The following is a 24,216-nucleotide window of genomic DNA, read 5'->3' as shown; positions in this document are numbered from 1 at the left end:
AAAAACGCCTTATTATACATGGTCCTTTTTTTCGGGCTAAAAACGGCGAATGTATTTCTTTATTTCAAAAGAGACCATCAAACTGGACGTGGGAAGACGTTTTTAGCTGAAAAAAAACGACCATATCCAGTAAGGCAGTTTTAGCCGGAAAAAAACGACCATGTATATATAGTAAGGCGGTTTCAGCCCAAAAAAACGACCATGTGTCATAAGGCGTTTTTAGCCGAAAAAAACGACAGCGTATAGTAAGGCGCTTTCAGCCCACCCTGACCCACCATGTATAGGAAGGCGTTTTTAGCCCAAAACAAAAACCAAACCACCAATAGTAAGGTGTTTTTAGTGCTACAAAACGACCATTCATAGGAAGGCGTTTTTCGCCGAAAAAAACCGACCATATTTCGCAAGGCATTTTTACCTCGAAAAAAAGACCACATATTTTAAGACGTTTTTAGCCCGAAAAAAAACGACCATGTATATTCAGGCGTTTTTAGCCAGTAGAATACGTAACACTATAAATACGGACAATTTAAAAGCCCTCCCACCCCTCAAAAAACAAATCGTTCCCAGTGCGTGATCAGCATGTACTCAACTGATCCGTGACACAAAAAAGGTCTGGGACCAGTGGCTTAGACAGCTTGAAGAAAAGAGTGAGTTGCAAACAGGCTTCTGAGTCTACTTTCGGTGATGTGTTGGAAAACAGAAGTCGAGCCTTGACAACTGCTCCTCTGTTCCAGAACGTGCCTCGTATCCTGGTGCAGTCCGCCAGTGTGGAAGAGGGAATGAACGACACACGCCTGCAAGTAAGTTTGAGGATCAAGACGTTGTCCTTTTCTGCAGGCTCAAGCAATTCAACTCACACTCTGCCACGCACGCGGACCAAACCGTTGTCCAGTCAACCATTAATGAACAAAAACCCCAAAGTAATCACACAAGTCATCGTGGTATGCCTTCAGGTTGCGACTGAGCAAAGCAGCCCTGCTGTCATGTCCCAGGAGAGCCCCAGATCGGTGCCTCTCCCTCCGCCAATCATCCCAGAGACCCAGAAGTTGCTGAGCGAAGCGTCCAGCGGGTACATGTCGACGGCGCCGCTTTCAGACGTCTACACGCTGAGCTGGGACCTTCCTCCGTCGTCAGGTCAAAGGGCCGCCAGCTTTGCGGCCGTGACGAACGAAGAAGACGAGGAAGCGATGCAAAGACTCTCCTTTCCATCTGAGGGTGGCTCTGGATCTGAACCTCAGGAGGCTTTCCCAGCAACTGCGGAGAACACCGACCTGCCGCAGTACAAACCAAAGGATAGTTCATTAGTTCATTTAAATCGGAATCTCCGGGACCCAAATGCCTCTCATGCAGCGCAGGAAATCAAAGCCTCTTCTGCATGCGCAGCGTCCGATAGCCCGACGATGCCAGTGCATTTAGAACGTGACCCGATGGCACCAAAGCAAGTAGACAGTGTGCTGACACCGCCAAATTCATTTTTTGTGGAAGAGCAACAACCAGAGACTTTTGCTCCTGAAAGTGTTCAAACGAATGTGAAAGAAGCAAGTAAAGCAATTCAAAAAGTGTGTGAGAAGAACCAACCATCCAACCCAGACCGGACTGAGACAGATCCAGAAGCTCCTGCGTCTGTCTTCACCCACACGTCATCCGAACCGCCTCCGGTCCCACCGAAGAATTGCGATCCACCATCTTGTTCCCAGGAAAAATCCCCTTTCATGGACTCCAGCGGTTCTGCCATCCTAGCTCCCTCCAGTGAGGAGGTCCACCTGGCCGCAACGTCCGCTGCCTCGGCAAAACCCTCCAAATCGCCTGCAGCAGCAGTCAAACCTTTCAAGATACAGAAAGTCCAGTCATCGGATCTCAAGTCCTTCCGACGTATACTCGGGGAGCCGGAAGGGGACCCCGTTCAGACCGAGACCGGCAGCGCTTCACCATCGCACAGCAATCTCGCCGAGCCCCTGGAGCTCATCTTAGACTGCGGGGAAGGAGCGGGAGCCGCTGCCGTCTCTCTGCCCGACTGGCTGAAAGAAGGGGAATTCGTCACTGTCGGGACCAATAAAAGCGGCGTCGTGCGCTACGTGGGACCCACAGACTTTGCCCAAGGCGTGTGGGTGGGAGTGGAACTGGAGGTACCTGCAGGTGAGTGGAAAAGATCCTTTTGATTTAAAACCATGGCAAAGTCAAAGAACAAAAATGCCCAACAGAATACTGTGATCCACTGGATCAGTTTGAGCCAATAAAACCAGACAGACACGGTCTCAATAAATACATACATTTGAGGGGGGGGTGGGGGTGACAAGAGCACTAATCATGACTTTGGAGCATCACATCTGTCGTTTACCAGGAAAGAATGACGGCTCGGTGGGCGGGAAGCACTACTTCCACTGCAATCCAGGTTACGGAGTCCTCGTCCGGCCGGACAGGGTGAGCCGCGGTGGTGCCAAACGCCGTCGACAGCAGCAGAAGCGTCGCAGTGCCAACCTGTCGGGATCCACTCCGAACCTGGAGGCGCTCACGGCGCTGCCCAAAGGTGATGCTGCCTTTGCATCATCATCATCGTCATTACCTTCTCACGATGGTGCAGAGGACCTTAAAAATTCTTGAGAGGAGGCTCAGCCGTGCAATGTCGGGTTCACTCTCACTCACTCATCCCATGGCCTAAAATGCCGTAGGGGTGCCATGGTTGAGGCTGTACATACTTGATGCCGTAAACACGATTCAATATGTTCCGTGTTTGCACATCTTACCTATTTCTCCCTAAGGTTTCATTCAATGCTGCGTGTGTTGTTCACTTCCAGACTTTGTAAAGCTCCATGCTAAAAAGTGTCGGTTTTCTTTTACTTTTGCATTAACAATGATCATACCGTATTTAGAAGATGAGGATAGTTTCACAAAAGCGTTTTACTGCTTGAGGATTGTTTCTAAAAAAATGATTTTAGTTTTGTGTGCCTTATTGATTGTTGAGAATATATCATGAATTGTGCAAAGAGCTTTTTTTTTCTTCCATGAATTAAATGCAGCAAAAACATTTGGGGTATATTTTTTTAACAATGTTTTGTGACATGAATAAATTGAGTCATTTTCTGACATAAAACAATAATGGACTATGAACGTGATGTTCCAGCTTGAATATTTTTTGTTTTAAACGTGTGCCCTTCATTCACAGAACTTGAAACATCAAATCTGTTTGCCCTTTTCAGTCTCAAAGAGAGAACCAATTTCATGAGGATATTTCTCAGAAATTGGATTCTAAGTACCAAAGATTTGCCTGCATTGAGTGGTTTACCACTTAATGCTGGCTTCAATTATTTGCTTTGAAAATATGACGGCGAGGTTCTCCAGAACGTTTTGAAATGGAAATATTTGGGCGTTTGGACTGACTCATGTCCCACCCGGAACAGCTCACCAGGGAGGCGTCCAGGAGGCATCCTAATCAGCTGCCACCTCATCCGGCTCCTCTTGACATGGAGAAGCGGCTAGACTCTGAGCCCTTCCCGGATGACGAGCTTCTCACCTTATCTCTAAGGGAGGAGCCCGGTCACCCTGTGCAGGAAAGTGATTTTGGCCTCTTGTATCCGGGATCTTGTTGTTTCGGTCACGACCCACAGCTCTTGACCATAGTTGAAGGATCGGAACATAGATCGAGCAATAATTTGAAAGCTTCGCTTTTCGGCTCAAGTCCTTTCATCTGCACCGGTCCGCCTGTCCATCTCTCGCTCCATCCTGCCCTCACTCGTGAACGAGACCCCGAAGTTCTTCAGCTCCTCCACTTGGGGTAAGATCCCATCCCCGACCGGGAAAGAGCAGTCCACCCGTTTCTGACTGAGGACCGTCGTTTCAGATTTGCAGGTGCTAATTTCCATCCCAACCGCTTGACACTCGGCTGCCAACTGCTCCAGTGAGAGTTGGAGATCGCGGCTTGACGAAGCCAACAGCATCACAGCATCTGTAAAAAGCAGAGATGCAATACCAAAGCCACCAAACCGGACCCCCTCAATGGCTCTGCTGCACCGACAAATTCTGTCCACAAAGGTTAAGAACAGAATCGGTGACAAAGGGCAGCCTTAGTGCAGTCCAATTCTCACTGGAAATTAATTAAGACTCGACACGAACCGAACCCTGACATCGGCGGTGTTTGGACCGAACAGCCCGTATCAGGAAGTTCCATCGCCCATATTCCCAAAGCACCCTCCAGAGAACTCTTCGAGGGACACCCATCGAACGCCTTCTCCAAGTCCACAAAGGTCAAGGTCATCTTTATTGTCAAATATGCTTTATGTATAACAAAGATGACCTTGACCTTGACAAAACACATGACAAGGCAACACATAAGTAATAAACGCAAATATCAAAGTACTTTTCAGTGATATAGCTTTATTCTCTTGTACATTATTTATATATATATATATATATATATATATATCATACTAAAATAAACACAAGTTAAAAAAATGAACAAAGAAACTGTACAAAAATGCATATATATACTACATCTTAATTACAGAACAGTCTACTGTCCAAAAAAGGCACTAAATTTCAAAATGGGCAATACAATTGAACATAACATAGCTTTTGAGATTGATACAACAGCATTCAGTCCTCTTTTTCTGAGCTATATTCGGATGAGGTGTTTTACGTGCAGGGGACACAGAGGAGGGACTCGGAACATGGAAACCCTGACGTACCACGAGAGGATATCCCTGGACTGCAACTGGAGCACGCGTTGCCGCTGGGGAGGGAGCTTTGGACCGGCGTCAGACATGCGGCCTCCCATTTCAAACGAGTCACCTTACTGGAAATTCAAAACATCCCATTCGCTACGGGAGCACCCGAAAGCGAAACGGCCTCTGCCGAGCTTCAACACTGCCCGATAGAAATTTGGACTGCGGTTTCATCTCTGAAACAATACAGACAATTCTTTTGAAAGCAGCTTCAAGTGAGAATCTCCAAGCGCACTCTTGTGTGCGCGGCAAAGACAAAGTGAGCTTTTCAACACTATTCGTGATGTGGGCCAAGATCCTCACACACAAACCGCAAGTTTTCCAAAAGAGTCAAGTCACGGCTTTGTCATTTTGCGTTCTTGGCCGATTTGGAAAAAACGTGATGTGATTGGATTAGGTTCAGTTTGAAGTTGTTTTACAGAAATAGAGCAGAGGAGGGAAAGCGTTCCATTTTTCTGACGACTGAAACCAAGGTTAGCTGTCGAAACCAATTCTTCAACCAAACGGGAAGAAATTCAGAACAGATTCATGCAAGCAACTTTTTCAAGGCAAAGAAATGGAATGATTTCCGAATGACCAAATCAATCACCCAATCTTGCTTTGTCTAAAATAAGAACATCTTCATAGCCTTCCTTTTCTGAAATGGAAAATGGTTACATTTTAGCAAAGAGCTGCTGACTTTCTCCCTTAAAGTCCTTGTAAAGTGAAAATCAATGTCTTCAAAATTTGACAGAGAAGGGAAGTTTTAATATGACAGCTAAATCTTAACATTGAAAAAAAAAGAGAAATAAATCAGCAAGTACATATAAAGTGAGGTTTCTAAGTTGTGAAAGATGAAGCCATTCTGTCATGCTCTCAACGTGAACGAGCCCTTTGGGTTGTCGCAGGGCTTGCTGCGACAACGAGGCGCTCTAAGCCTGAATCACTTGTTCCGCATGTTAGTTGTCAAGGCAGACTTAAAAAATAAAGAAAAAAAACTAAAATTTTGTACAAACTAAAATTCAGTACGATATAGTTCTCCACGAGTACTCGTTTTCAGAACATCAGATTCACTTTACAGGGTCTTTAAATCGAGACTTCAATCGCATCTTTAATTTATTATTTTTTTCAAATCCATTGTGGTCTATCAAGGCAAAATTGGGAGTCCAACTATTTCTGGACCTCACTACATCTAATTGATTTTCTTTTTCCACGCCAAAATAGGAAACACCGAAGCGCTCCCATTTCCAAGGAGTCTGGCTACAGGGACGAGGGACAAAATGGCATCGGGTCCAAGTCGCGTTCCGCTTTGTAAGGTGCATCGTCATTTGTCTTTCGCAAAATACCTCCGACACAAACAGGAAGACTGCCGTTCAGTCGAAAAATGAATGACAAAACACATGTTTAAAAAAAAAAAAAAATCTGGTGAACATAAAAAAAAAGCTTGATTAATTTAACAATAAGCATGTTTCTTTTCAAAACACTTTGTACATTATTAGCCTTAAAAATGAGTATAAATACTTTTTTTTAAACCCTAAAATCCTTTTTGAAATGCATGAAAATGTTACGTTGCAGGAGAGCTTTGATCCACATGACATATTCTTTTCCGAAATCATCACATAAGGGCCTCTTCAAAAGATTCGGGTTACACTTTGGGAAAAGGTGATTCATGAGGACAACGCAAAGCCATTCGTCAATTATTTGTTTCTCGGAGGCTAGTCGCATACATACTATTTTTTTTCTTGGGGGGGGGCGTTCATTGTGGTAATGGTTTAATCAAATATAATAAAATAATAAATCACCTTTGACAGTGGCTCAAAGAGCATTAAAAGCAAATACATTTCACTATTTTTTTATTGATTTGGGGGGAGGAGGTGAAAATGGCTTTTTTCCAAAGTGTCGGGAAAACTATTGGATTTTTTTTTTCTCCTTTTATGTGGGGTTCTCCTCCAGTTTTCAAATCGGCGAAGATTTTCAAATGGTGAAATGCTTCGCAAACCGCTCGCCTCTGAAGGTGATGATCTAATCTCCGGCTGACTGTTTATCTTCGAGCTGGCTTCTCAATGAATCGACGTTGGTCTCGTTGAATAGCTTGAACAAGATTTTGCCTCCATTCGAGTTAAGTTACTTCGATAATCGTTACGTATGCAAACCGTTTTGAAGAAAAACAATGAAAATACGCCGAATGAACATTTTTCCCACAATGTAAATCTATTCCTTTGGTCAAAAAGTGCCGAGCTCAGTTTGACTGAAACGCTGCTCGTGTCCTTTTTGGGAGAGAGCCACGTATGGAAGAAAAACTGCATTTCAATGCAGCGCTTTCACCTTTGAGCCAAACGGACCCAACGCATTCCATATGCGGGTTTTAGTTTGGGTTCCCGTGATCACGATACAAATCTGCTCCGGTCACATTCTTTTGGCCATTTATAGAGGCGGATCGGTCACGATTATACGTCCCGCCTCTGTATGCGAGCGAGCACATTACGGCTTGCCCTCGTCGGGTCAAACTGGCCCAAGAGAAAAACTACATCACTTTTGCCAAATCTTTTCCAAGAAGTGGCGAAGACCGCGGCGAGACCGGTCCGCGAGGCCGAGGGCCGACTTTGAGCCGGCCTCAACGCGGCATTTTTTTTTTTCCTTTGGCATGGATGGCGTTCAAAACAAAAACGCAGATTCCATTCGTGGATAGCTTACCTTTGTTTGATTATCACATGAACCCATAAATTGATTCTTCATCCACTCAAGCACTTAAGTCATCGACGAGCTAAGCGTCGCTATCAGCATGAAGACTTTCTGCTGTTGAATGTAGACTCGCTCTTTTCTACACTGAAACAATCATCGTCATCATCATTATCACATACTTGGCATGCTGTGGCGAGATTCGACGTGAGGTTATTCATCTCCAGGTTTGCATTCGACAGCAGAAAACCTGAATGATTCCGTCGAGAGGCTAAGAAGAGTCCGAGCGTCGGGGGGAGGCGGGGCGCGCGTGACGGAATCGCCCATCAGATTTGGCGCTTTCCGTTCGTTGCCCCCCCCCCCCTCCCCAAAAGACATCGTCCAGAGGCTTCTCCTGCCGTTAATTGCACAATAACAAGGGTGAGTCGCCAGAGTAGGTAGGTAGCGCGCCATTACGTTCGGGTGACTGAGAACTAGAAGAACCATATATCTTATGTACAGTACACATTTGTGGAGTTTGTCTCTGAGGTTGAGTGAGACTGAGTGAGGATTGGCTCAGACGACCAGGCTGCAGAGGTAAGCGGGAATGGGGGGGATCAGGGGGGAGGAGGGGAACGGAGGTTTTGGTTGTGGAGGGGGGGAAAAAAAAAAGCCATCACTTCTATTTCATCTTTTTTTGCCATAGATCGTTTTCAGGGATGGTAGGCTGTATCCTTTGTCTTGAGTTGTACGATTAGTTAATACATCAGAAAGTCGAGACGATCGGTCATGATGGCTCGCTATGGGAAGGGAGGGAATAAGGTCTCGGAAAAAATTAGGAAGGCCGCCCGGCGTTATGACCTCTGGGACGAACACGGTGCGCTTGGACCGCGGGAACTATTTCATCAATTCAGTTCCTGCAAAGGTGCATTGCGAGAAGTGGACACAGGGAACATACCTCTCCAGTATATTACCTCTTGCAACACAGAACTGAATTTCGAGATACTTCTTGGGGTTCAAACACACAATGGTCCTCCCAAAGTTGCCGCGCTTGAAATTGCTCCCTTCCCTTTGGCCTCTTGCCGCTTCCTCCCCTTTGGCCCTTCAGTCGTCTTCCAGGACCTCCGTCTTGATGTCGCCGGGGACCCCTCCGCTTCTCGACAGGGCCAGGATGGTGTGATTCACGGCGGCCATCTCCACGGCCAGGGAGATGGGATCCTGGTGCTCGCTGTGAGCGGCGCTGTCATCCTGAGACAAGGAGGGAGGATGAAGGGGATCCGAGGAGCTTCCCGAACATGCAATTTCCAGAGTGTTTGCTGAGGGGTTAGGTGCAATTTGGGGGGGGGGGGGGGGTTGTTTCTCTTGGAACCTGATGCGCAACGGATTTGAGTGACTACACGACGCGGGACTAACGTTTAACCAGAAATGCTGGCTTGTAGTCATCGACGCTGACTTTTATTTCATTTGTCCGGCCATCCGTTTTCCATGGACTTCACCGGAAAGCCAAAACATTTTGTGAGTCGTGCATATAACACAACAGCAGCTCCATTATTTACGTTTCATCACCCAGGAAGTGACAAACACGTCTAATCAGGTTGCGGCTTGATGTAAAATGCTTTTTTTTTTTTTTTACAGTGCGACGGTTTGGCCGATAGTAATAAAACAGATTGTTTATTTTAATACTGCCAGACACAAGAGTCGATTTCACTGCGAAAGATGAGCAAGGTGACGCATTATGTATCGCGGCTGCTGTATGCGGCTTGGGGACCTCACAAATAATATTGCCTGAACTGAGGGAACCTGGTCACGACTAAGGTGACTAAAAGTCAAGACTTACCTGTGTCGGGGAACTGGGCTCCAAGCGGTAAAGGCCAAATGGTCGGCTGAGAGGTCGCTTGTCAAAATATGGCAAATCACATGCCTACAGGGAGAGGAAAGACTGAGCTATAATTTGAGGGGCAAAAAAAAAAAAAAAGAACGTCCCAAATTTGTGGCGTCACAGCAGTAAAGAATCGGGAATGAATACTACTTTATCACCCGGTTGCCAGACATAAAAGTAAACAAACGAGCGATTCGACCAAGAATGACTAACGTCAAGAACGAAATATGTCCTCAATTGTGAGGCGTATTTAGTTCCCGCGCTTGTTGGTGGGGAGAAGAGAAGCGGCGGTACCTGGTCTGTGAAATCGTTCCCATCAATGTCGTCACTGTTGGAGTGTCCTCCCGGACTCTGCACGTCTATCCCGTGACTCTCCAGGATTGTGGCTTCTTGGAGGAAAAGGACACAGTGTGACATTTACCGTATTTTCCGCACTGGATTATGAGGCGCACCTTCAATGAATGGCCTATTTTGTCATATATTGGACGCACTGGATTATAAAACGCAATCTACAATGCATCCACTAGATGAGCTACGCTACCTTCCGTTGGACTCGAGAGGCGTTCATGACCCCCTCCGAAAAACGTAAATTAACGATTACTTCAATGAAACTACGAAAATTGAAAATAATGCATGAAAAACAGAAAATCAAGTGAGGAAATCAAAAAATAAATTCTGTAGCCCCCCTACAGAATTTGTTTTGTGATTTCCTTGCTTGATTTTCTATTTTGATGCATTATTTTCAATTTCTCTCAAAGATACATTACCAATGTTAGCTCGTCTCTTGATCTCCTTGCGGCGGTTGGCAAACCAGTTGTAAACTTTGAGGGAAGTGACCCTCTCCAAATCAGATAGCTTCTTCCCTGGAAAAAGATGACAGCGGTGTCATTCCACCCGCGTATCGCGTCTACCTTGCCTTTGCTTTCATCATCATTTTGAAGGAGATAGCATCATTAGCTCTCTTAGCTGGCTGGATTCTACTCGCTCACTCAGTTTTTTTTTTTTTTTTTTAGAATTTTTGTTTCATTGTGCAACCAAATCAAACCGTACCATCAATGTGACGCACAGGCGACATTTACCGAGGCTTTGGTTTACCTGGTTTCTGAATAACAGCATTGCAGGCGTTGGCGATTTCCTCCCTTTTGGCCTCATCGGGGTACTGGTTGTCGTTGAAGTAACTGTCAATCACACAAGAACCAGGCGAAATGAATTATGTAATGCAAGGCAGCCAGGTAGACCGTTTGCACTTTCTACGACCAAGCCGCTGTTGTTTGGGGAGATCAGTGGGACAGTGCCATACAGCCTCTGCTCTTAAAAGTTGCAACTCTCGTCTTCTCACCTCTCCATCACAGCCAGACACTCCTTCCTCCACGTGAAGCGGCTTCCCCGCCGAAGTCGGAAAGTACCCGGGGCGGTGGCCAGCGGAGGAGGAGTTTGCCTCCACTCCATCTCCTCCAAAGGCAACGGAGCCGGCCGCATGTTCAGCGTGGCACCTGGGTGGGGAGAAAGAGAGCGCCGAGGAGCGCTCTTTTGATGCTGGTCTCATTCCCATCTGCATAAACTGGGTACTGTATGTAGTATTGTGAATCAATGTTTAGTTGGCACATAGACGGGGACGCCGACCCCTGTCATCCTCTATCGGGTGAATATTTTGTAAGGAACATTTGGACTTTGTCTGCAAAAATTGGGTCTCGTCCTCACCACCAGGAACACGAAACTGAAAATGAATATTTTTAACATGAACGATTAACTTAACTGAAATCATATTTGCATGACAATCAAACTTCCAGAACCATTTTAGTCATGTGCGACAAAGCCAGCATTTTATATGTCCATAACCACAAAAAAAAAAAAAAAAAGCTCATTTTAAATCACATATTATAGTCCACAATGGATTAAACGTCAAGCGTAGCCGTAATTCACTTCACTATTCTGCCAGAATCCGTAATTTCCCTACTGCTGCACTTATCAAGACTTATTGCGATGATATTTTATGGAAAAAGACCGAGAACACAAACACGTGCAGCAGAGCGCAAACGGTCCAATACACTAAGCTGAGCATACCAAGATTTCTCAAGTTAAGAACACAGGAAGCATGAACGCAAAGCAAAACTCTCACCGCAACCATACTATTGGCATCCAGCTAAAAGGTGCGACACATTTGCAATGTCATAACCCAGCCCAACTGGTTAACCCCGCAATCGTTGTTGCAATCAGCATGAAAGAGCCTCGTTTTCCTCTGCAGCAGTGATGGAAATGTGCGCGGCGGTGAGCCGGGCTCACTGTGACCATAAATATCACAAGGAAAGAGCCGTTTGCAGCGCTGATGGCGTTGGCAGACCTCCACCAAAGGAGCATGCCGCAGAGGACAAGGCGTGGGATGTCTGCCGGCCGTCTATACGTCGAGACAGCACATTTACACCGGAGATGCAAAGTCAGCATGCGGCTCCTTTAAGCATCCACATTCAAGCGTGTCCTAAAAAGGGTGCGCGGAACACACTTTTAGCATTTACTGCATTGTCCCTTCTCATGCGACAATATTTTCAGACTTTTCTTGAAATATCTGATAAGATTACGCTTTGGTGAACAGATGCTGCCTAGGAACAGTATGTTCAATATTTTTGGGGATGCAGCATCATTTTTTTTTGGTAGGCTCGGTCACAAATCTGCAGTTGAGTCTTTTATGAAAAGCAAGACAGAGTCAGTCGAGCTCAGCTGCTGGGCACGGGTGTCGGGGTGGAGTAGCTATGCGATGAAAGGTGGGGCCAAGGTGCGGTGGTATTTAAGGTATAGGCCATTAGGAGAAGCAACCATGAGTTCCCGTTTGTCTGTGCGGAGTTGAGCAGGTTTGAAGATCATCAAGGTGATTAGAATGCGGGCAGTTGACTTATGACGACAACGTGAGTTGAGCGGTTGGGTGTGGACTGATGTACAGCCGGCCATTGTCACATGCATGCGGGCCTCCTTGCATTTCGTCATCCCCTCACAATAATGTCACAAATGTGGATGCATCTGCTGTACAAGTGCAGCATTCCACCAATCACTTCAGAATGCTCATTTCAAGATCTTGAATACTTTGGAGTATCTCATCAACCGTGAAAGAGGAAACTGCAGGCAGCACATCGCTTTTTTTTTTTCCCCCCCTTGATAAGTTTTCCACTTCACATGAAAGCTAGAAATTCACCAGATTGCCAGGATTTGCTTAAGCAGAGTCAAACGTTGAGCTGTACCTGGAGTGGTTTTCTCCAGCGTGTACCAGCGGTAGAAGGCCCTCTTCTTCTGCTCACTCAGGTCGGATCCATGCTGCAGCAGCCAATGGGAGATTCTGCTCTGGCTGATGCCTGGAAGGCAGCCAGACATCAAATTAGTAAATGTTTTACATCAAGCCCTGGCACAGTTAGCGGAGAAAATCCTTTGAAATAACTTTAGCGACAAAAAGGCAGATGAGAGAAGAATGCAGCCATCCATGTAAATGAGCTCCTTGCATCACTAGTGTGCCGTTGCGTGATTTAAAAGAACCCATCTGCACTTCAAAGTGCTTCAAGGAGCGAGTGTTGGTTGGTTTTGTCACACCCTTTTACTCCTAAGAGGCAATGGTGCGTTATTCTGGCCACACCTAAATGCACAGATTTAGAATTTTTGTTCAACAGCCAAGTTGGGAGAGTGGAACGCACAAGGATGTGGTGGCAATACACACAAGTCATTACAAAAGGCAGTTAAAAAAAATAAAAAGACCCTTTACATTCCATGCCAAATGTGACCAAATGATGCAACTCCAGCCTGCTGACTCTTTCCGAGAACGTGTCAAAATGTGACAGCAGCCGAGTGACAGTCTGTCAAATAGCGGAAAAGAGCACCACGAAAGTTGAGTGCACATCCAGGCATGCTTCTCCATGCGAATACAGTCCTACAATCAGATGAGCATTTGACACAATGTTGAACATTGAGCAAAATTAACATTTTTTTTGTTGTTGTAGGATTTTAAATGGGATGGCATCGTGTATTTCCAAATCCAGTATTGCAGAGTAGATGACTGCCCCTCTGTTTATCAGCCATTTTGTTGCACCATATACAATATATTCCGGACTGCTGCACTTTCACAAAGTATGCGTCTCTGGAGAGAACATCAAGGAGTAACAATGGCATCGTCTGTTCAAAATCGGCTTTGTATGTGTGATTGCTACTTACCGGTGACTTGTGCCACCACCGCTTGAGAGATCCGACGGTTCCCGAGGAACGCTTTAATCTCCTCTTTCACCATGCTGCTATCCCTCCTGCAGAAAAAGCAAAAAAAAAAAAAAAAAAAACAGCATTACTAACTGCAGAAATACATCATTTAGAAAACATTCAGTACCATTCGGCCAGTTAAATTTTCTTTAACCAACAGCAGCAATGCATTTTAAGCAAAGCAAACTACATCAGCACACTTTTTCCCCCCTCCTTTCATGGAGACTTTAAGGTGTATGCCTAAGCAAGGGCCGATTGGCCAAATCGTTCCAAATGTTGTCTTCTCTTACCAGTCATTTCCTGAGCTTTCACCATCATCCGGGATGGCTTAACTCGCATTTAATTGGCCTGTTCATTTCCTCACTACCGTAAAGCTGCGCCGCTTAGAGTCTAAGGAAACCTGGCACTCAATGGAAAGAAAATGACCAGTTGAAAGATGCCAGAATGTACACATTCACAAGGCTACACAGTCTTCTTGGAGAAAAAGCATGAAACAAAGGCTCGGTCCTATTCTGGGCTGCATTAACAGCATCAGTGCGTGTTTTTATTATGAGTCATACACCAGCACTGAAGCTCTATAACTCCTTACAATGCTACAGACGGTACAGAAAGATACCACAAACAATGGCGGCATTTACACTTTAAGCACCATCAACATGAAAGGCACACCGAAGCCCAAAGCACTTTTTTAAAATTGTATTTTTGCACAATATACTTCTCAAAAAAAAAAAAAAAAAAATTCGGTCTCTAGACATCCAGTTTCAATATGCTCCACACTGGTGTCTTGCAGTACAGCTAAAATTAGATTTGTTAAAAAAAAAAAAAAAAAAAAAAAGCTACTTACTAAAAAAACTACTTACACCACTGAATCAATGTAGCACAAGCATCTGCACAAGATGAAGGAAGCGTCAAAAGGAGGGAGGAGGAGATGTGATTGACTCAAAAAAAAAAAAATCAGCGAAGACAAAAACTGTGCACTGAGAAGTGGGGGGGGGGGCAAGGAGGGTGTGGGGGGGGGGTCACAAGGGCAACGTGGGATCGTTGAAGAGCTTCGCCCCCCCCCCCGCAGCCCTGTGGAACAGAACACTGGAAGGCCCTTGCACGTGGAATGAGCTCGAATGCTACTTAACTTCTTCAGGCTTTCCATGGCGGACATAGAAAATGTCGGGGGAGCGGTTAATGCGCTGAGAAAATGTCCAGACTGTTCATATGGGGCACAGGACAACATCATAGGTTTAGAGTAGTGGGACAGGGCTAATGTGCAAAGTGCTTAGAGGGCGAGGAAAAGGTGGCTAACAGGAGAATACTGATGGATTCTAATGGCTCCAAGTAACTACCGCGCTGCTATTTTGAGCATGTGACTTTGAGCCCTAATGTGATTTGACATTTGGCAAATTCAATCCAATAAAATTGCCTGAGGTGGAACAGAAAAGCTTTTCTGCTCCCCAACACAAATCCTGTGTTTTTCTTGGTAATGAATTATTTTGACTGCGGGTACATTCAAAATAACAATTTCGTTTTTATCCACGCTCTTTTGAAGAATCACGGAATTTGTAGCGCTGCAGGAAGAATGATTTTCAGGAAAATGCAACACATTATTTTGATTACAATCACATCAAATATCAATCACAAATGATCACAAATGAGAAAGTCTCAACGACTGTAAGTCTGAATTCGACTGACCTCATCAGCTCCTCCACTTTATCGTCAACATCAAGGTCCTCTTCGATAGCCTCGAAGCCAAAGGTTCTAGCTGCTGCCGCGCTGTTCACGGGATAGCGAGGAGGAGACAGCTTCCCGTTGGGCGTGGCAGCGAGACTGTCGCGCCCATTCTGGGACAGCGCCACCAGTGAGACGGGCGAGGGCAGGATGGCGGAGGGCGGCGGCGGCGCCGGAGGTGGTGAGGTGTCGTAGCTGTTACTAAGCGAGGGCGAGAGCCCCCCGTTGCTGCCAAACTGCGTCTGCGTGGCTGTTGATATCTTGGAGGTGGTCGAGGAGGCAGTGGTTGCGGAGTGGTCGCCGACGCCGTCGTCGCCATTGTTGATGGCGCCGTTGCACGTCACGGCAGAGGTGGTGGTTGCGGAGGCAGTGTTGTTGGAGGCAGAGTTGTTGGTGCAGCTGTTTGTCCCGCCTACCATGTAGGAGGAAGAGGAAGAGGAGGAGGATGAGGTGCGGCGACCGAACTTGTCGCCGTGCTCCCGGTCCAGCCGGTCCAGAGTTTCGAGCGCATGGAGGATCTCCCGCTTGGACATGCCGGAGCGACGCAGTCGCTGCAGCAGATCTATCTGCTCGATAGTGAAGCGAGGCTCCTCGCTGAAGTCAGACATCCTGATGCTGAACTGGAGACAAATCAGAACGGTGATGAGACGGAGGACAACGGGGAAGTCAAGGGACATACAAAGGGAATCTGAGGCAAAGAACGGCAAGAAGACCGAAATAGACGGATGAAGGGCTTGTCAAGAGGGAAATGAGAGGATTAAGTAGGAAAGGCTGAAAAGGAACACTGCTGCAGATGGGCAGAGAAAATGAGAAGGATAAGGCAGGGAGAGGAAGCGGCGTGGCAAGACGGAAAGTCGAGAGAAAACTGTTGGGAAAGTGAGAGAACAAAAACTGCCAAGATGAAAATAAAGCAGCAGCAGATAAGAAAATGAAGAGTGAGAGATAGATGTGTGAAAAGAAAAAGGAAGGGAGGGGCGAGGCATTAAAAAAAAAAAATCTGCTATTTTTGGGACCCAGCAAGCAACACACACGGAGTGCCAGAGTCACCTTGACAGCTGATTCGATCTTAACATTCTGAGCGCCATTCTTTAACAGCTCCTGTATATGCGCACCACCCACACACAATGCTTTTTATAAGCAATTTGCTACGCCAAAAATCAATGCGTCTAGAATAAGACCGCAGTACATTTTGTACCAGCATAACCTCGAACGACGGGGATGAAAACGTGGTCAGGTTTAGGTTGGCTCGATACATTTATTGATCCGGTCAGAAATTTTAGAGGAAATGCAAAAGAAAGGTGTGGCCACTTTAAGTTGTGCTAGACAGGGGGTGGAAGGAGTTGACTTTCATGGAATGAGGGAATTGTGATTATCAATTTGTCGGCACAAGACCCTCTCAACGGCGAACGACAATTAGCATCGGTATTGCAGAGTCACTTTGGGTCAGCACACTTCCTCAGCCTCTAATCCATAGGTTGGTTTTATGATATTATAGCTGAACATTGAACACACATCTGCGACATTACCGTTACGACTTCACAAAATGCAGTAAACCTGTCAATGATTATCGACCAAAGTTAAAGACGAAAGCTGGCACACTGCTATGATATCAGCGAAATATAAATGAAAGCATTAAACATACACATCAACACCGGATAACCGATTGGATTTTCTGCAGACACTTTCTTACTCTCAAAACAGACAAGCAGTGATCATTAGCCATCCCTGTTCAAGCATTTACAGTTAACTATTCACAGACTGTAAACTCATTTCAATAATTTCATTCAAGACATGCAAGGCAACACCAATAACTGTCCTGCACACAAAACACAAACTTAGGCTGCGCAACAAGTGGTTATAAAAAGTCTACACATCCCAGTTCAAAAGACAGGTTTTTGTGCGATTTAAAAACCAAAAAAAAAACTTTTTTCCCCCACCAGTCATCTACTACCTTTACAGCACAGTGGGAAAAAAACAGTTAAGTAAATAACTGTGAATGTGGTTGTTGAAAGTGTGCACAGCCATTTGTGGCTGTGTACAGAATGAAACCTATCACAATCAAACTAAATGAGTAGAACAAGATATAGCCTACAGAGAGCTTCATCAGAGGGATCTCATTGTTCACAGGTGATGAAAGGAAGGTTGACAGGGTGGCCCCGGAGCCAATGCGCTGCTGTTTCGGTTACCTATCGCCAGACCCAGGCCCAACCGGGCCACTGAGGGCTAATCTCAGTTGTACTCCTTAATAAATCACTGTCATGTCCTTTGAGCGCTGTACTGTTAAATGCCTCCCCGTGTTCTGATAGGTAGATTTAATTAGGTGACACCTGCAGTTCTACATTCATGCAGCCATCGTGTACCTCCAGTTTCTTGCCATTGGCTCTCTCTGTTCGTGACTTGGAAAAGCATTGCTTTTTTTTTTTTTCTTCAAAATACAATTCTCAAGAGAATGACAATCATTCCAACTTCTGACTTTCTTTTGGAGCTTGTTCGCCATCTGTTGATTTATGTAAAGACACAAACACACACTTAAGAACCAGCATAGGTTTTAGTTGTAATGTCGTAGAGTTGGGACCCCAAATTTGTCTTAAGGGCAAAAGCAGAACAAGGGGTGATGCCAGTTTTCACGCCCTTTGCCTAAACAGCTAATGTTAGCAAATGTTGCCGTGGCAGACGGATACTACTCTGACATAACGTTGAATAAGGCAGCGTTAAACCACCCAACACTAAACGAAACAATTCCAACCACAATTTTGATAACCGCATCGGCCCACAGTCACCATAAACAAGTAAAAACAGCATAATGACGGTTTCGGAAACAACTATACGGTGTGTGCTAGTTAGCATTAGATGCTAGCCCTGCCGACGAGATGACTAGCTGACATTAGACGCGCCGGCGGCCGCAGCTGCGATGGTTTGATATTAATATAACAACCTTTCCAGTGTATTGTGCGCCAAACTACAAGACCTACCTCGGTTTAATATGTCCACTTCACCATCTAACTTGAACAAACGACCAAAAGCCCACCGGGACTGAAACTGAGGCCCAGTATTAACGCAGTTTGATGTCAGTGCCCCGTTCGCTTCTTTTTTCCAAGGATTTCTAATCAGAGGCGAAATTATTTGCCTCTCCGCTTTGTCTGTCTGACAACAGCCATATTGACAAGTAGCACGTTCGAGGAGCTCTCGGGGAATTGTAGTTTTCTCTTTGAAAAATTCTCCAATATTCGACGGAGTGCTTGAGAATAAAAACTACAAATCCCGAAAAGGAGCCGGAGGAAGCGTGCTGTGGCTCCACTCTACAGTTGGCACTGAAAGCGGTGCAATTACGTTCCCTCTCAGTTTATTAATGAATTATACTGTATTTTGTAATAGATTACAAACCTAGTCCTAAAATGTAAACAAAGAAGAATGATTTACTGATTCACATTTGCTTTTCAATAATAATTATTAATTCACGAAGTACTCGGGTGAACAATTCCTAAATTGTGAGTAAAAACAGACACTAATTGCAACTTTCTTTATGTGACGAACACGTTGGATGTGATGTCCACGTCCCCCCAGAAAATAGTGGAAATGCGGTGGACTCGATCGAGAACTCTTCTGTCAAGTTTTGTCTCTTCAACTCATCACTGTTGATATTTTTGTGTGTACTGTATTCAGACTGTTGCATTTTGTGTGGCCCTGCAATCAATTCCGTTTTCCCTCCCCACTATAAGTAAAAATATACTTTGCAAGACATTCTCAGTCTCAAACAACTTTTCGTGCGTAGTGAATTACAATACTGTACATGTATTTGCATGTTGTCGCGAAAAACGTAGGCCGTTGGATTGCACAGCTTTTGAAAAAACAATAGAGGGCAGCAGCATCATGAACTTGAAAGAATACACTTAGTATTTCCACTGAGCAGCCAGCTTGTCCGTAAGGGAGCGTTTGTAAATTATGAGAAGTAAAGAAAATAGAAATACTGTATGCATAGTCCGAGGGAAAATGAAAAAAAGCTTTTTTATCCATTAGGAAAAATTTACATATGAAGCTAATTACAACAGGGATAATGGCCACATGCTAAACCTCATTGATTCTGATTAAGTAGATTCACAAGCAATTAATTATTTTAAAATTATTAATTATTAAAAAATGTCTTCGTCAACTACCCTTAAATACTGAACTATTTTTCAACTTAAATGAGGCCTAAGGCAAAAACTGGGGCAATGACAAAATGTACGATGGACTAGGCCATGGTTGCAACCACATTGCCGACATGACGATGACGGCAAAGCTGCAAAAAAGATTGCGCTGCAACCAGGACACTGGAAAAATCACTCTTAATCACATGGGTGACGCGCAGGTAAAACATAGGGCAGGTTAAGAAGTCACTAAAAGGGGCGGGTAGTGGCAATGACAACAGCAAACAGACAAGGAAAACGCGGTGTAACAGGTTTGACTTGGAGAGAGACCAGAGGCCATTGCGGGGAATTGGCAGAAGACAGCAAGCAGCTATAGGAAGGCACTTCAAAAGTAAAAAAAACAAAAACAATCAAAAGGCACATGCCCTTCACTCGCACGTGCATTTTGACAACGATTGGAGTTATAATCAGCATAATAATAGATGTTGGAAAAAAGTATGGCACATCTGCACAGCATGTAGGTCTTGTGGCGAGTTGACCTCCACCGAACCCGAGTTGGGAAGAAATTCATAGATGGCGGGACATTTATGTTTTTGTTTGTTTCTCGGTAGACTACTTGGTTGGTGGAGAGAGGCTGATAAAAAGATGGGGGGTGTTGTTATGAATTTGGATCCAGATAGTTCCATGGCTAGGAACAATTCTTAAATAGCTACGTTGATTAACATCCTCAAGAGATGTGAATGTGGCCCCCTGAATGGAAATCTTGGAATTATGTACTCCCCCAAGTAAAAATTAGTTCCGTGGAAGCATTAAAAAAACAAAGTAAGGGCTGATCTATGACTGCTCTCCTTGTTTAGTTTCACCTGGATGTGATTCAGCAAAGGCAAAAAAAAAAAACAACAAAAAAAAAAAACATTTATTACTTGAGCTAAAATTAAACTAGCGCATGCCATAAAGCAGGTTTTGCTATTTCCCTGGTTCTGTTTATCAGCATGATTTATTGTTGTGCTTTAAATCAAAGCGATCTCAATTGTCATTTTTCACGAAACATCAAATCCAAATTGTCGTGAATGCCAATATACTCATGTCTCCTGTTTGGTGTGAAAAAACAACTTCCAATTAAAAGTGTGAATCGTGTGTGTGTGTGTGTGTGTGTGTGTGTGTGTGTGTGTGGTGTGCTGTAGTTCCCTTCCCTGGCTTTTTTATGAAAACACGTACATACACACACTTGCACGTGCGCTCGCCTGAACAGATAATCACCTCCTCCTCCAGGCATCTTACATCTTCAACTAGGGGTATCATTGAATTTTATTTTATTTATTTATTTTTTGGGTGTGGGGGGGGGGGTCAACAGAACTAATAGAGCAGAATATGAACACAACAATTTAATGATACAAACATCGACTCACACTTCAGTCAATTTGTAACAAACATCTGTGATCTGTGAGGAGCGCTGTGAACCAGCAGGGACGCATTTACCGTTTAGTATCAGGGTCAGTCACCTGAAAAATAAAGTCTCGAAACAAAACAAGTGACTGACAAGTATAGCAATGCGAATCTCATCCATACGGACTGACGTGCAACTGGCAGAAAAAGCTGCAGCTATGGGTTCGCTCAGAAGACCGTGATGACCGCGGAACCACACAAAAATGTCTCATTAGCGTACGACATACACACAACAAATTGGCGAATGGCTCGTTTTCGTTTCAAAATCACAAGTCAAGGAAAATAGTTTTCTAAGTAACTGAAAAAAAACGGTTGGGTAACAAATAAAATGCAATTTCCGAAGATGTATATTCTCTCTCTCTGCATCACAACTATAATTATTTTTAATGAGGCTATTAGGATATCCTTAATGAGGCATCGGAACTAGGAGTTATCTTTGTGACTTTGTAACCTGTGTGAATTTACCATCAATAAACTAGGAAGCTCCTGAGTTGAATTCAAATGATTATGACACGAACTCTTAATGATTCTAATTGTGCTATCTCTGTGAAGCCACTGAACCTGTCAGACTGGTGTGCGACTCACACTCTCATTCCAGGAAACAAAGTGGATTGATGGCCACCTCACACACGCACACACACGCACACACACATAAATGCACGCATACACACGCACAGACTTTCCTGGGTTTTTGGTTAATTAGGTGGGTTTTCTCAATGAAAAGAAGACACAAGGTAAATCAAGACTTTTTTCCTCTTTTGTTGTAAATTGCACATTATTCTTGAGACCTGTAGAAAAGAAACAGCATATGTTCTGTAAATTATTTAAAGTTCTATTATGAAGAACAGTGCTTGAAAAAAAGAAAGACACACTAAATGGGAGAAGATGTAAACAAATACACTAACGGCCTTGACTTCATTTTTGTGTGTATCGAGTAGTGAGACATGATATAATATCACCTCATTCATTCAAGTGAAAAGATTTGAAAATACACTGCCACTCAAGAATTTCCTTGCATGAACAAAATAACGAAATGGTATCTCTGCTAATCTCGTGCTAAAATTGCAAATTAACAAGCGAATTCTCAGAGAATAGTGTCGTGAAATGAGCTTGTCCGCGCTTCCCGTGTGGCATTTGCATGGTGCCCCGATGCTGCGTGGGGTTTGTCTGATAACTCAGGTTTGTTCCCCGCATTAAAAAAAAAAAATCCACGCATATTAGAGGAACTTTAGAGTGTAGATCCTAAATTGTCCATGGGTGTGCATGTGAATAGCTGTTTTTATATATATATATATATATATAAATCCCTTTCTTGGATCATAAAAAGCAAAAAAATATTATCGTCAAAGTCAATTTGCTGATTGACACTTTTTATCCCCCACAAAATGTGCTCTGCTTTTTGTTCAGAATCTAGTGTTTTTGGTGAAACCAACCCATGTTCTATTATCCCTCCATTATCCAAGCTGGTTATCCTAACGCGGATTGCGGGTGTGCGGCAGACTGATTAGTAAAGAACAGAACAAGGAACAAACATTTTCTGGTGCAAGAAGAGAGTCTCCTTTAGGTTTATTGAGTGCTTATATTGCGACAGACCGCAATAAATCTGTGGGCAATATGTGGAAGTCTGCTTTGAAAATGGGTGGCACTGAATGTTAAAAATACACATTTGACAAATGAATAAATGAAAAGAAAGTTGGTTTTAAATGTATGTTTGTTTATTTTACAATTTTTAATTTTTTTTTAATCAGTCATACGAAATCACTGACTGTATTTGTTCTTACCATTTCAATGCAGTGTCTCTGATGTACGATGACTATGTTCCAGACATCATACGCATCATCCACAGTAAGGTCAGTGATTCTCACATTGTGGTACCACTTGTTTAAGCGGGCTCCCTCGAGTGGTACATGAAACAATCACTGATCAATTTCAGTTCAGTTGTCTTTAACTTTTAAGTACAATACATTTGCATGTAATCTATAAGAACTGCACCGTGTTAATTGTTCAAATTAACCATAAGGGCAAGGTGGCATTCTATGATATTAAGATCAAGTTTTTAAATACAAATGCTTTGTTTTTGGATGAACACTAAGGCCTACTATACTGTTGATCCGACGGTGGAGTGTAGTTTTTAGCCACTAGATTCAAGAAACTCGGCAATAAGTCCTCTCATGGCGATGCCATTTAACAGCAAGACATTCCAGCGTAAGATAAGTGAGGGTAAGAACGTGAAGAACTTTTGGGGGGGCTTTTCGAAAGGATGAGATCACAATTAGAGCTGCTCGAAGGAGGGTTAGGAAGGGGAGACAGGAAAGACGATGAGTCACGTTCACCTATGTGGGGCTGAGCACAGGTGTTGCACACCTGGTCTTTTGCGTGTCACCTTTAGCCTCAAATTCACCCACCTAACTGGGAGGGTGGGTGGGGTCGATGACCCTCTCCCCTCACACACACACACAAACACACAAATTTAAAGAGATGGAATTAATATACTTGCAGGCTCAGAGATGATGGATAGATGTTAGACAAATATAGCAAAATATAATGTGAAAAATAAAGTAAAAAATATTGGGTAAAAAATGCAAACACATTAAGCATAAATGTGACCCAAATACACAGATAAAATCGAGAATGTCTTTTTACAAAATTGCAGAAAAACGAAAAGACAATGTCTTTCGGGAGGTTTTCTTTTGGCATATGTAACCACGTGAACAATACTATGACTGTTGTAGCGAATGCTCCCTCGTTTAATAAATGGAGCACTGTCACTTTAAAAGGAGCGTTGGATAATCTCGTGGGAAATCTCGTGAGACTTGGACCAGGAAGTGAAGTGAGATGAACGCTGAGCTGTGCTTATTCAGACCTGATGGATCTACAATCGGGATTGTAACCTGGCGGATATGAAGAGTAAAATATCGTCGTTTGGGAGTTTGAACGGTGTCGCATGGTGGGTCGTGTTAACAGCCGTGAAGCAGGGGAGTTTAGTTGTTTTCTACGTGTTTCGGGCACATACAACATGCCGAAAAGTGCTCACAAGCCACTACTGTTGTCTATTTTTGTATACTTTTCTATTTGTTAGTTCCATTTGACATATCTCAGTCTTTTATTTTATTAATGCTGTACATTTCCAGTCAGGAATAAAGCCTTCATAAAAATTATTTTGTGTTCGGTCAAATCCGTCATTGACCCAGCCGATCAACTTTCGGATTGCACTCCAGCTCAAAACACTGGTGAAGTGCGCCCTCTCATGGCCGGTTGTTTTCACTGTGACACATGATAGCTTCTCACTGTTACCATTTCTGCTCAAGCGCTCCCTTGCGGCCGCTGGAAAAAATCTTGAATCAGAACGCATCATAAAATAAGCCACACGGTTGAAAGCGTGTGACAAAAGTAGCGGTTTATAGTCCGGAAATGACGATTGAATTGCGGCTGTCTGGTGTGGAGGTCACGGCTGCCCTTTAAC

The 24,216-nt window shown here is 44.1% G+C and overlaps 2 protein-coding genes and 1 long non-coding RNA gene across 6 annotated transcripts in view; 2 read left to right on the top strand and 1 right to left on the bottom strand.

Moving 5' to 3' along the window:
* Positions 1-565: 565 nt before the first annotated feature.
* Positions 566-3,097, top strand: LOC109521340 (uncharacterized). Its single transcript, XM_019879161.1, has 4 exons — positions 566-800; positions 954-2,136; positions 2,342-2,627; positions 2,680-3,097. Exons 1-3 carry the CDS (start codon positions 780-782, stop codon positions 2,599-2,601), a joined length of 1,464 nt encoding a protein of 487 aa, XP_019734720.1. The 5' UTR covers positions 566-779; the 3' UTR covers positions 2,602-2,627; positions 2,680-3,097.
* A 3,980-nt stretch (positions 3,098-7,077) lies between these two features.
* Positions 7,078-18,358, bottom strand: hmbox1b (homeobox containing 1 b). 4 transcript variants are annotated; one of them, XM_019879132.1, is made up of 11 exons: positions 18,153-18,358; positions 17,541-17,677; positions 15,145-15,800; positions 13,423-13,508; positions 12,465-12,575; positions 10,574-10,727; positions 10,330-10,412; positions 10,002-10,097; positions 9,529-9,623; positions 9,193-9,276; positions 7,761-8,603 (listed from the first exon to the last, which is right to left on the bottom strand). In XM_019879132.1, exons 3-11 carry the CDS (start codon positions 15,786-15,788, stop codon positions 8,460-8,462), a joined length of 1,497 nt encoding a protein of 498 aa, XP_019734691.1. In that variant the 5' UTR covers positions 15,789-15,800; positions 17,541-17,677; positions 18,153-18,358; the 3' UTR covers positions 7,761-8,459. The 4 variants fall into 4 exon arrangements, with proteins under 4 accessions (XP_019734709.1, XP_019734691.1, XP_019734685.1 ...); XM_019879150.1 differs by lacking the exon at positions 17,541-17,677 and having other exon boundaries at positions 7,078-7,770; XM_019879126.1 differs by lacking the exon at positions 17,541-17,677 and having other exon boundaries at positions 18,153-18,357.
* Positions 18,359-21,314: 2,956 nt separating this feature from the next.
* Positions 21,315-24,216, top strand: part of LOC109521312 (uncharacterized) — a 7,360-nt gene continuing 4,458 nt past the window's right edge. Inside the window, exon 1 of the long non-coding RNA XR_002169327.1 lies at positions 21,315-21,487. This is a non-coding gene — a long non-coding RNA (uncharacterized LOC109521312). The remainder of the gene's footprint in view (positions 21,488-24,216) is intronic.

The sequence above is a fragment of the Hippocampus comes genome, unplaced genomic scaffold (genome assembly GCF_001891065.2).
Source record: "Hippocampus comes isolate QL1 unplaced genomic scaffold, H_comes_QL1_v1.1 scaffold2138, whole genome shotgun sequence".
NCBI lineage: Eukaryota > Metazoa > Chordata > Actinopteri > Syngnathiformes > Syngnathidae > Hippocampus > Hippocampus comes.
The sequence above is the reverse complement of the archived record's forward strand: the minus strand, read 5'-3'. Positions and strand labels throughout refer to the sequence as shown.

Bases quoted from the DNA above. Each gene is read 5' to 3' on its own strand.
- LOC109521340 (XM_019879161.1), top strand. From the start codon at position 780: ATGAACGACACACGCCTGCAA. The intron at 801-953 runs GTAAGTTTGAGG...GTATGCCTTCAG, and splicing joins TGAACGACACACGCCTGCAA to GTTGCGACTGAGCAAAGCAG. The intron at 2,137-2,341 runs GTGAGTGGAAAA...GTCGTTTACCAG, and splicing joins GGAACTGGAGGTACCTGCAG to GAAAGAATGACGGCTCGGTG.
- hmbox1b (XM_019879132.1), bottom strand. From the start codon at position 15,788: ATGTCTGACTTCAGCGAGGAGCCTCGCTTCACTATCGAGCAGATAGAT. The intron at 10,728-12,464 runs GTACAGCTCAAC...CTCCCCACCCAG, and splicing joins GCTGGAGAAAACCACTCCAG to GTGCCACGCTGAACATGCGG. The intron at 10,413-10,573 runs GTGAGAAGACGA...TGTGATTGACAG, and splicing joins TGTCTGGCTGTGATGGAGAG to TTACTTCAACGACAACCAGT.